General features: G+C 43.8%; 1 protein-coding gene across 1 annotated transcript in view; it reads left to right on the top strand.

Moving 5' to 3' along the window:
• LOC142249593 (tRNA (32-2'-O)-methyltransferase regulator THADA-like) overlaps window positions 1-10,719 on the top strand; it is a 150,924-nt gene extending 140,205 nt beyond the window's left edge. Inside the window, exon 31 of the mRNA XM_075321304.1 lies at window positions 6,543-10,719. Coding sequence (XP_075177419.1) covers window positions 6,543-6,826 — 284 coding nt within the window. The 3' untranslated portion in view covers window positions 6,827-10,719. The remainder of the gene's footprint in view (window positions 1-6,542) is intronic.
• Window positions 10,720-12,916: the final 2,197 nt, after the last annotated feature.

Genomic DNA, 12,916 nt, shown 5'->3' with positions numbered 1-12,916 from the left:
TGCTTCTCCTAATGCTTTCACATAACTGACCAGCTTGTCTCTGGTTGGTGGATACTACCGAGGAGGAGCTAACGTTTCTTTAGCATAGTGTGAGCCTCCTCGTGGCAGGATCATACACCCATGGTTTCCTGTATTACTCTCACTTTAACAAATGAAAATAAACAATTGAGATGGGAAAATGTACGTTTTTCATTCAATTGCATAATTATTTGCACACTAAGGCCTAAGACACGGCGAGAAAAACGGTGCGATTGGGGTGCGATAAAAAAATCACATGCCACTCGGACCAATATTAGCCTGCGTGTCAGCGCACATGTTTATTTTCTTAGCCCTACTCAGAGCGAGAAAACAATCGCAGCATGCTGCGATTGTAATGCGATCATTGTTTCTCTCTCACCCATTCTAGTCAATGGGGCGAGAGAAAAATCGCACTGCACTCGCGGTACTCCGCTTGCACGAACAGACCTCAGTCACAGGGACACTCGCATGACACTTGGCTCTGTTGTACTGCCAGCGTGAGCCGAGTGTCATGCGAGGGGATCGCAGTAATCCCCCGTGTGGCCCCAGCTTAAGGGTATGTGCCCTCATTTACGATTTGTACATTTTCTGCATGCATTTTTCCCATTCATTAGTTCGGATGTAATCTGGAGCAAAAACTTTGAAAGAATTGACATGCTGCAGATTTAAATCTGGTATAGATTTGCAAGAAAAAATTAAGCAATATGTGCCCGAGACTTCAGAAATCTCATTCACTTTGCTGAGACTAGGAATTCCCTCAGGTTTTGTGACATTGTGCAGAAAAAAAAACATGAAAAAATGCAAGGTGTACACAAACCCCAGTAGCTGCCCAATAATTATGCACACATAAAGATTCTCTTAAGGCCACATTCACAGGTTCAGTATTTAGTCAGTATTTTAAATCAGTATTTGTCAGCTAAAATCAGGAGTGGAATTATTGGAAGAAAAGTATAAAAGAAACACGGGCACCACTTCTGCATTATTTACACACTCCTAGTTTTGGCTTAAAAATCCTGAGGTAAAAAAACACACCGAATGGTAAACGTGTGAAAATTGGCCAAGACAAAACCTTCCTTTTTGACTTTCTTTAAATATTCATATTTATTAACATTTTGAACCGATAGCATTGTAGTTGTTCAATAATAAAATTAATGATCAAAAATACAAACTGCCTAATAACTGTGCACACAGTGTAGAAACCAACATAATCAACCAATTCTAGTGAACATGATGTCCAATCCTTGGGCTGCATGTATCAGGCACTGGCCGTATGATCTCAACCAGGTATCATCAAATCTAAAGCACTGCGGCGTTTCAGAGAAAAACTTTTAATAGCCACCGGGGACTGAGTTGCAATGAAGACTAGTCGGACAGGCGGATTCCTAGTGACTTCTCCCTATCCGGTGCCCCTCAATTGACAGGCCTCTACCTGTGTGCACGTATAGACAGACACCTGTCAGTCCTGGGCAGCGAGCAGGAAGAAGCCACCTGGGACCCGCCTGTCCCACTAGTCTACAGTGTGGCTTAGTGCCCAATGACTTTTAAGTGTTTTGTCTCTGAAACGTTGCACTGCTTCAGAATCGATCATATCTGGTTGAGTTCATACAGACAGTGCCTGATACATGCTGCCCACAGTGTGGGCAGCATGAATCAAATGTCAGACTCACTTTAAAGTTTGGATTTCAAATTATCTTGAAAATCAAAGTAAAAGCTGGATCCAATCTGTGTGAATTTCATCACAGTAACTCATAATGTGACCCAGTGGTACATATGGCTCCCAGCACTCTTAACCACATCTGGGTATGCTCCAGATGAGACAGCGGATGGTGTTTTGGAGGCTCTCTTCCTAGATATGGATTAGGGCATCAATTAATTCCTGTACAGTCCTTGGCACTACACTGAAATCCTTTTTCTGACAGCATGTACAGTGGGATACGTAAAGTATCCAGACCACTTTAAATTTTTCACTCTTTGTTTCATTGCAGCCATTTGGTAAATTCAAAAAAAGTTCATTTTTTTTCTCATTAATGTACACTGCCTTCCATCTTGACAGAAAAAACCCCCAGAAATGTAGAAATTTTTGCAAATGTATTAAACAAGAAAAACTGAAATATCACATGGTCATAAGTATTCAGACCCTTTGTTTTTAAGTCACATGCTGTTCATTTCCTTGGGATCCTCCTTGAGATGGTTCTACTCCATCATTGGAGTCCAGCTGTGTTTAATTAAACTTTTAGGACTTGATTTGGAAAGGCACACACCTGTCTATATAAGACCTCACAGGTCACAGTGCATGTCAGACCAAATGAGAATCATGAGGTCAAAGGAACTCCGCAAGAAGCTCAGAAACAGAATTGTGGCAAGGCACAGATCTGGCCAAGGTTCCGAAAGAATTTTTACAGTACTCAAGGTTCTTAAGAGCACAGTGGTTTCCATAATCTTTAAATGGAAGACGTTTGGGACCACCAGAACGCTTCTTAGACCTGGCCGTCCAGCCAAACGTGGAAGACGAGCCTTGGTGAGAGAGGTAAAGAAGAACCCCAAGATCACTGTGGCTGAGCTCCAGAGGTGCAGTAGGGAAATGGGAGAAAGTCCACAAAGTCAACTATCACTGCAGCCCTACACCAGTCGGGCCTTTATGGCAGAGTAGCCCGCCGGAAACCTCTCCTCAGTGAAAGAGATATGAAAGCCCACATAGAGTTTTCAAAAAAACATATGAAGGACTCCCAGACTATGAGAAATAAGATTCTCTGGTGTGATGAGATGAAGACAGAACTTTTTGGTGATAATTCTAAGCGGTATGTGTGAAGAAAACCAGGCACTGCTCATCACCTGCCCAATACAATCCCAAGAGTGAAACATGTTGGTGGCAGCATCATGCTATGAGGGTGTTTTTCATCTGCAGGGACAGGACGACTGGTTGCAATTGAAGGAAAGATGAATGCAGCAAAGTACAGAGATATCCTGGATGAAAATCCGGGGTGCTTTGGCCGAAGGTTCACATTCCAACAAGACAATGACCCTAAGTACCCAGCTAAAATAGCAAAGCAGTGGCTTCAGAACAACTCTGTGACCATTCTTGACCGGCCAAGACAGAGCCCTGACCTAAACCCAATTGAGCATTTCTGGAGAGACTTGAAAATGGCTGTCCACCAATGTTCACCATCCAACCTGACGGAACTGGAGAGGATCTACAAGGAAAAATGGCAGAGGATCCCCAAATCCAGGTTTGAAAAACTTTTTGCATCATTCCCAAGAAGACTCATTTCTGTACTAGGTCAAAAGGGTGCACTCAATACTGAGCAAAGGGTCTGAAATCTTATAACCATGTGATATTTCAGTTTTTCTTGTTTAATACATTTGCAAAAAGGTCTACATTTCTGCTTTTTCTGTCAAGATGGGGTGTACATTAATGAGAAAAAAATGAACTTTTTTGAATTTACCAAATGGCTGCAATGAAACAAAGAGTGAAAAATGTAAAGGGGTCTGAATACTTTCTGTACCCACTCCAGTGTGTGTGTGTGTGTGTGTGTGTGTGTATGTATATATATTAATTATATATATATATATATATATATATATATATATATATATATATATATACTAGAAGGTGGCCCGATTCTACGCATCGGGTATTCTAGAATTTACGTATTGTGTAGTTCATGTATGATTTTTGTTATATATATATATATATATATATATATATGTTGTTGTGTGTAGTTACCAAGTGTTTGTGTAGGGCGCTGTACATGTTCTGAGTGTCGCGGGGGGTGAGAGCGGTGTTGTATGTGTGTTGCGTGTGTTGCGTTGTTTGTGGAGCGCTGTGTGTCTGTAGCGTTGTGTGTGTGTGTGTGTTGTGCGGTTTGTGTGTGTGGTGTGTTTTGGGGGGAGGTATGTTTTGAGCAATGTGTGTGTTGTGCAGCATGTGCGTATATTTGTGTGTGCAGCGTTGTCTGTGTGTGTGGGTGTCTGTGTAGGGCGTTGTTTGTGATTCCTAGTGTGTGTGTGTTGTGCAGTGCGCGTGTGTGTGTGTGTTGGGGGGAGGTGTGCACCTCCCATCGTGCTCCATCCCCCATGCTGCGCACCCCCCGTCGTGCTGCATCCCCCATGCTGCGCACTCCCAAACGTGCTCCATCCGCCATGCTGCGCACTCCCAAACGTGGTCCATCCGCCATGCTGCGCACTCCCAAACGTGCTCCATCCGGCATGCTGCGCACTCCCAAACGTGCTCCATCCGCCATGCTGCGCACTCCCAAACGTGCTCCATCCGCCATGCTGCGCACTCCCAAACGTGCTCCATCCGCCATGCTGCGCACTCCCAAACGTGCTCCATCCGCCATGCTGCGCACTCCCAAACGTGCTCCATCCGCCATGCTGCGCACTCCCAAACGTGCTCCATCCGCCATACTGCGCACTCCCCATCGTGCACCATCCGGCATGCTGCGCACTCCCAAACGTGCTCCATCCGTCATGCTGCGCACTCCCAAACGTGCTCCATCCGTCATGCTGCGCACTCCCAAACGTGCTCCATCCGTCATGCTGCGCACTCCCAAACGTGCTCCATCCGCCATGCTGCGCACTCCCAAACGTGCTCCATCCGCCATGCTGCGCACCCCCCATCATGCTCCATCCGCTTGGGAGTGCGCAGCATGCCGGATGGTGCACGATGGGGAGTGCGCAGTATGGCGGATGGAGCACGTTTGGGAGTGCGCAGCATGGCGGATGGAGCACGTTTGGGAGTGCGCAGCATGGCGGATGGACCACGTTTGGGAGTGCGCAGCATGGCGGATGGACCACGTTTGGGAGTGCGCAGCATGGCGGATGGAGCACTTTTGGGAGTGTGCAGCATGGCGGATAGAGCACGTTTGGGAGTGCGCAGCATGGCGGATGGAGCACGTTTGGGAGTGCGCAGCATGGGGGATGGAGCACGTTTGGGAGTGTGCAGCATGGCGGATAGAGCACGATGGGGAGTGCGCAGTATGGCGGATGGAGCACGTTTGGGAGTGCGCAGCATGGCGAATGGAGCACGTTTGGGAGTGTGCAGCATGGCGGATAGAGCACGATGGGGAGTGCGCAGCATGGCGGATGGAGCACGTTTGGGAGTGCGCAGCATGGGGGATGCAGCACGATGGGGAGTGCGCAGTATGGCGGATGGAGCACGTTTGCTCAGCCTCTCTCCTTCCAGCCTCCCTCAGCATCAGCCTCCCCCTCCCAGCCTTCCCCAAGATCAGCCTCTCTGCTCCCAGCCTCCTCCAGCACGCCGTGCTCCTCTGCCGACACTCACCCACACCCGATCGCATCCACTCACCCACACAACCGATCGCATCCACTCACCCACACAACCGATCGCATCCACTCACACACACAACCGATCGCATCCACTCACACACACAACCGATCGCATCCACTCACACACACACCCGATCGCATCCACTCACACACACACCCGATCGCATCCACTCACACACACCCGATCGCATACACTCACACACACCCGATCGCATACACTCACACACACCCGACCGATCGCATACACTCACACACACAGACACTGACGATATTGCACATACGCGCTGATACTCACAACATCCGGGGATATCACATGCTTCTGGCCATGTGATCCTCCGTCAGGTCCTGGAAGCTCACAGCACAATATCGCCGCCGAGAAGCAAGCGATATCCCAGGATGTTGTGAGTATTTGGATGCGATGTGATGTGTGAGGTGTGTGTGAGTGTGATCTGATTTGTGTGTGTGTGCTGTTATGTTATGTATGTTCCGCAGCTGCAGGACCTTGATGTGTGGATGCGATGTGATGTGTGTGTGATGTGTGAGTGAGTGTGAGCCGGTGTACACTGGTAACTATGATACACATCGGGTAACTAAGGGACCTTAGTTACCCGATGTGTATAATGGTTACCAGCTTTCACGGCCTCAGTTAAGATCCCAGCATCGCAAGGTTATGTCTGGCGCTGCCGGGATCCTGACGGAGCCGGTGTAGAAGCAAGCGATATCCCAGGATGTTGTGATGTGTGAGGTGTGTGTGGATGTGATGTGTGGATGTGATGTGTGAGGTGTGTGTGAGAGTGAGTGTGATCTGATGTGTGTGTGTGTACTCACCTGGGAATCGGAGCCCCGTGTCAGTTAGGCCAGAGCGAGCGTGCATTGCGTGAGGGGGGCGGGGCCTGCAGAGAGCCGGGGCGAGAGGGCAATCCGTGTGGGGGGGCGGGGCCATGGCGAGCCCAGCGGCCAATCAGCTTTGTGTCACCGTAAGGACACAATTTCGGAGCATGACAGACAGACAGATAGACAGACAGATAGACAGACAGATAGACAGACAGACAGACAGACAGACAGACAGACAGAATAAGGCAATTATATATATAGATATATATATATATAAAATCACCTGTAATAATGATAAATGCATTTTAGCACTTAGATAAGTCTACTCTCATTGTGTTCTTTTTCATATAACCTACAACTCCTAATTCTACCAAATTGTTCTACCTTTTCTTTTCTTCCAGGATGCATATCGCCTTCATCACTGAGAGCCTCTGCTTGCTCCCATGTACATGCCGCTGTCTTGGGTTTGTTAGTTCAAATTAATCTGGTCCTTAAGGCCCAGCAGATATTACTAGAACCTGGCATCCAGATCACACAATTAGAACTGTCTTCGGGCTCTCTGCTCAAGGAGATATCTGAGATAAAGGAAGAGCTTGCACTTCACCGGCTGGAATTGTTTAATTTAATGACCAATACAAGTCTATACAGGAAACATTTGCTGTCTATTGGAGACTCCTTGTCTTAACAAAGATTCATGTTGATCCATGTACACTGGATTAAAGTCTAAATATTTAATAATATGGCAGAGTAAAGTAATATTCCATGCATATAAAGTCCATAGAAAAATTATAACATCCTTGAGACAACACTAGATAGAGATTACCACATACTGTGTTATTATCGTGGTAGATGTATGAGTATGCAGTAAACTAAGTTTCCTTTAGTAATGAATCCTAGCAGCTAAAAGTTTGAATGGCAGGAATGTATTGCACATGATTAAATCAGGCATATTCATCTCCTCTATCCTCTGTGGAATCAACAGTCACCGCACTGGTAGCCTGCATCAGGACCAGAAGCCATAATATTCCGTACTTTACTCACCTGACTGCTGAGGCCTGACGTTGGCTGCAGCTGCCAGTTTACTGGAAAGAGGCGACATAAGCCAACTACGAGGCGTCATCCGAGTACAAGATGTTTTCCGAGTACAGGATGTCTTTACTTCTGGTCTAGGCATGGACGATAGGAGTGCCTTGTGCTGGATCTAAAGTGGTTTGATCAGGTGAGTATGCCTGATTTTATTGCTTTTAAATCTCTGCCATTTACATAATGTTTTTAATATTTGGGAAATCTCTCTAAAAGGAATCTGTCAGCAGGTTTTACTTCTATAATGAACCACTAGCACTGTATCAGCCTCTTAGGGTACGTTCCCACCATCAATGTTTGCAGCATTTTGAACAGTGTGATTTCGCTTTGTCAAAAATGCTGCATTGTACAGTACAAGCACAGTGGATGGGATTTAAAGAAATCCCATGCCTATTGTGCTTCTTTTTTCCACAGTGTAAATTGACATGCGGCGCAGCTTTCTGAGCCACAGCATGTCCATTTATGATTGTAGACAAAAAGACTGACTGCACTCACCAAACTGAGGTGTGAACAGGTGCATAACTGAACATGACATAAAATACAAAAAAATACAGTTTGCACTCTGATAATGCTAAAGTATGGAAACCATGTATGTGTGACATTACGAGATATTACAGTTGCGAGATATGCCGTGAAGTGGCCACTGGGCAGATATACAATTGGCCATTTATATATGCTAAATATATCATATTTCTTAGATTTTCCTTAGCAGTAATGCAGGTCCATGTTCACACATTCATGTATCATGAATGTGTGAACATGAGTGTCCCAAAAGTTTTGCAAAAACTGTAGTGTAATATTACCGCTCATCATACAGTATATAAAGGACTGTTTCTGCGTAAAGGGGCTTTACCTCATCCAGGAATAGCCAAGCCAAGTAATTATGCCCAAAGAAACGTGATTGACGTCCCAGCAAATCCCTGTCCTTCATGAATTTGCTGAGATATCAATTATGCCTTCTTGGACCTGATTACTGCGGATTCTGCTTAGCGCTTCCTGGATGAGGTACAGCCCCTTTAGACACTCACCTAGACAGGTACTTTATATATGATGATGGTAATATTGTTAGCAAAACTGCTGCTACACTTTGCTGTAATAAGGGCATGATAGCAAGCTTTCTAAGAGACTGATAAAGCACTGGTGGTCGATGACAGTAGTAAATCCTGATGACAGATTTTAAAAGTATTGTCCAGTGAAAACAAATTACCCCCTATATTTTGAATAGGTGATAAATTACTTTAAGTGGACAATTCCTTTAAGTACTATGAAGGAAATAATTATTTGATCCCTTGCTGATTTTGTAAGTTTGCCCACTGCAAAGACATGAACAGTCTATAATTTTAAAGGTTAATTTTAAAAGTGAGAGAATATCCAAAATAAAATCCAGAAAATCAGAAATAAATGTATTTGCATTTTGCAGAGAGAAATAAGTATTTGATCCCTTAAGAGTTCTGGCTCAGACAGACCAGTTAGATGCTCCTAATCAACTTGTTACCTGCATTAATAACAGCTGTCTTAAATTGTCACCTGTATAAAAGACTCCTGTCCACAGACTCAATCAGTTAGGCTATGTGCCCACGCTGCGGAAAATGCGCGGATTTTGCCGCGGGTTTCTCGCGGAAATGCCGCAAATTTTTCAGAAATCTGCAGCAAAGCTACTCCCTAGCCATTTCTATGGCATTTGGGAAATGCTGTGCCCACGCTGCGGATTTTTCCGCAGCGGAAATCATGCGGATTTTCGTGCGGAAAAATCTGCAGCATGTCAATTATTGTTGCGGATTTACCTGCGAATTTTGCCTATTCAATTGAATGTAAAAAAATCGCAAAATCCGCAACCAAATCCGCGACAAATCCGCACAAAATCAGCACCTATGAAAAGGTGCGGATTCCGGGGGAATGCTGCGGATTTAGCTGCAGAAAAATCCGCAGATACAGAGTCCCATGGGCACATAGCCTTAGACTTTAACCTCTACAACATGGGCAAGACCAAAAAGGATGTCAGGGACAAGATCATAGATCTGCACAACGATAAGTAAGATGCTGAGTGAGAAGTAGACAACTGTTGGTGCAATAGTAAGAAATTGGAAGAAATACAAAATGAGTGTCAATCGACATCGATCTGGGGCACCATGCAAAATCTCACCTCGTGGGGTATCCAGGATCATGATTAAGGTTAGAGATCAGCCTAAAACTACATAGGGGAAACTTGTTAATAATCTCAAAGCAGCTGGGACCAACCACTGTCACCAGGAAAATTATTTGGAACACATTACGCCGTAATGGCTTAAAATCCTGCAGTGCCCGCAAAGTCCCACTGCTTAAGAAGGCACATGTGCAAGCCCATATGAAGTTTGCCAATCAACACCTGTATGATTCTGGGAGTGATAGGGAGAATGTGCTGTGGTCAGATAAGACAAAAATTTAGCTCTTTGGCCTTAACTCAACTCGCCGTGTTTGGAGGAAGAGAAATACTGCCTATGACCCAAAGAACACCATCCCCACTGTCAAGCATGGAGGTGGAAACATTATGTTTTGGCCATGTTTCTCTGCTAAGATCACAGGACTACTTCACCGCATCAATGGGACAATGGATGGAGCCATGTACTGTAAAATCTTGAGTGACAACCTCCTTCCCTCTGCCAGGACATTAAAAATAGGTCGTGGGTGAGTCTTCCAGCATGACAATGACCAAAACCATACAGCCAAGGCAACAAAGGAGTGGCTCAAAAAGAAGCACATTAAGGTCATGGAGTTGCCTAGCCAGTCTCCAGACCTTAATCGCATAGAAAACTTATGGAAGGAGCTGACGCACCGAGTTGCCAAGCGACAGCCTCAAAACCTTAATGATTTAGAGATGATCTGCAAAGAGGAGTGGACCAAAATTCCTCCCGACGTGCGCAAATTTCATCATCAACTACAAAAACATCTGACTGCTGTGCTTGCCAACAAGGGTTTTGCCACAAAGTATTAAGTCTTGTTTGCCAGAGGGATCTGATCCAAATACTTGTTTCTCTCTGCAAAATGCAAATAAATTTATATAATTTATACAATGTGATTTTCTGGATTTTATTTTGGATATTCTATCTCTCACTGTTAAAATTAACCTACCCTTAAAATTATAGACTGTTCATGTTTTTGTTATTGGGCAAACTTACAAAATCAGCAAGGGATCAAATAATTATTTCCTTCACTGTGTATGCTTATGCAGGGCATTTGCAGCTCTGTAGAAGAATGAATTGACATAGAATATTACATATTTACCTACTGGTGGCGATTAACTACGGTAATTAGAAATCTACCCTGATAAAATCTTTTACCAACTATAATTATAGTTGGTGAAAGATTTTATCTGGGTAGATTTCTAATTATAATTCTTTGGACTATTACTTTTTAAAAACATATTTTACATAATTGTCAATTATTTGCATGATATCTGTGGCAGATCATATTTATTAATATTGTCCATGAGCTCAGCATGACTTAACATAAAGTGTGCTGCATTCTCAAGTCTTTTCTAAGTATGTTGTTAAAAATAAAATATATTTTTATACATTTGCACATCTGGATTTCCTAATTTTACAGGCAATTTAGTTTCAGCAAACACTTATTCCTCCTATAATTAAAGTTTCTACAGTTTTCAAGATCTCGGCTTGTTGTCTGATAACAGAAATCTTCATTGCTTGCTTCCAGAGGCTGATGATTAGTCCTAAACATGGACTGGTTTGCTGTGCTGATGTATGTCTTGGACATGCAAAAATACATAAGTCTCTTTATTGTGTGCAATGAAAAACCTTGGTTAGGTTGGTCATAACTTTTTTTTTTAGCAAAATTGTAGCTCAATGCTGACCAAGTCCAAATCCAAAATTTGATTACACATCTCTGTGTCAAACATTATGTAAAGTGTAGAATGGGGCACTGCCATAAATGAAGTGAGTCAGGAGCCTTTAAATGAAGGGCACCAGGTACGGTCCATGTTCATGATGAGCTTTAAATGTCCAGCGCAGGAAAAGGACAATCAGTTACCTGTAAAATGATCTTGTGAGATAAACTGAATGTTCTGGGTCATTACACCATAGTACCTTTCTCCGAAACTTATGTAACCCATGTCAATGTCTGGGCATACATACAGTTAGGTCCAGAAATATTTGGACAGTGACACAAGTTTTGTTATTTTAGCTGTTTACAAAAACATGTTCAGAAATACAATTATATATATAATATGGGCTGAAAGTGCACACTCCCAGCTGCAATATGAGAGTTTTCACATCCAAATCGGAGAAAGGGTTTAGGAATCATAGCTCTGTAATGCATAGCCTCCTCTTTTTCAAGGGACCAAAAGTAATTGGACAAGGGACTCTAAGGGCTGCAATTAACTCTGAAGGCGTCTCCCTCGTTAACCTGTAATCAATGAAGTAGTTAAAAGGTCTGGGGTTGATTACAGGTGTGTGGTTTTGCATTTGGAAGCTGTTGCTGTGACCAGACAACATGCGGTCTAAGGAACTCTCAATTGAGGTGAAGCAGAACATCCTGAGGCTGAAAAAAAAAAAAATCCATCAGAGAGATAGCAGACATGCTTGGAGTAGCAAAATCAACAGTCGTGTATATTCTGAGAAAAAAGGAATTGACTGGTGAGCTTGGGAACTCAAAAAGGCCTGGGCGTCCACGGATGACAACAGTGGTGGATGATCGCCGCATACTTTCTTTGGTGAAGAAGAACCCGTTCACAACATCAACTGAAGTCCAGAACACTCAGTGAAGTAGGTGTATCTGTCTCTAAGTCAACAGTAAAGAGAAGACTCCATGAAAGTAAATACAAAGGGTTCATATCTAGATGCAAACCATTTATCAATTCCAAAAATAGACAGTCCAGAGTTAAATTTGCTGAATAACACCTCATGAAGCCAGCTCAGTTCTGGAAAAGTATTCTATGGACAGATGAGACCAAGATCAACCTGTACCAGAATGATGGGAAGAAAAAAGTTTGGAGAAGAAAGGGAACGGCACATGATCCAAGGCACACCACATCCTCTGTAAAACATGGTGGAGGCAACGTGATGGCATGGGCATGCATGGCTTTCAATGGCACTGAGTCACTTGTGTTTTTTGATGACATAACAGCAGACAAGAGTAGCCGGATGAATTCTGAAGTGTACCGGGATATACTTTCAGCCCAGATTCAGCCATATGCCGCAAAGTTGATCGGACGGCGCTTCATAGTACAGATGGACAATGACCCCAAGCATACAGCCAAAGCTACCCAGGAGTTCATGAGTGCAAAAAAGTGTAACATTCTGCAATGGCCAAGTCAATCACCAGATCTTAACCCAATTAAGCATGCATTTCACTTGCTCAAATCCAGACTTAAGACGGAAAGACCCACAAACAAGCAAGACCTGAAGGCTGCGGCTGTAAAGGCCTGGCAAAGCATTAAGAACGAGGAAACCCAGCGTTTGGTGATGTCCATGGGTTCCAGACTTAAGGCAGTGATTGCCTCCAAAGGATTCGCAACAAAATATTGAAAATAAAAATTTTTTTTTTGGGTTTGGTTTATTTGTCCAATTACTTTTGACCTCCTAAAATGTGGAGTGTTTGTAAAGAAATGTGTACAATTCCTACAATTTCTATCAGATATTTTTGTTCAAACCTTCAAATTAAACGTTACAATCTGCACTTGAATTCTGTTGTAGAGGTT

Source organism: Anomaloglossus baeobatrachus, chromosome 1, assembly GCF_048569485.1.
Source record: "Anomaloglossus baeobatrachus isolate aAnoBae1 chromosome 1, aAnoBae1.hap1, whole genome shotgun sequence".
Classification (NCBI taxonomy): domain Eukaryota; kingdom Metazoa; phylum Chordata; class Amphibia; order Anura; family Aromobatidae; genus Anomaloglossus; species Anomaloglossus baeobatrachus.
Note: the sequence above shows the minus strand (reverse complement) of the source record. Positions and strands in the feature narration are given on the sequence as shown.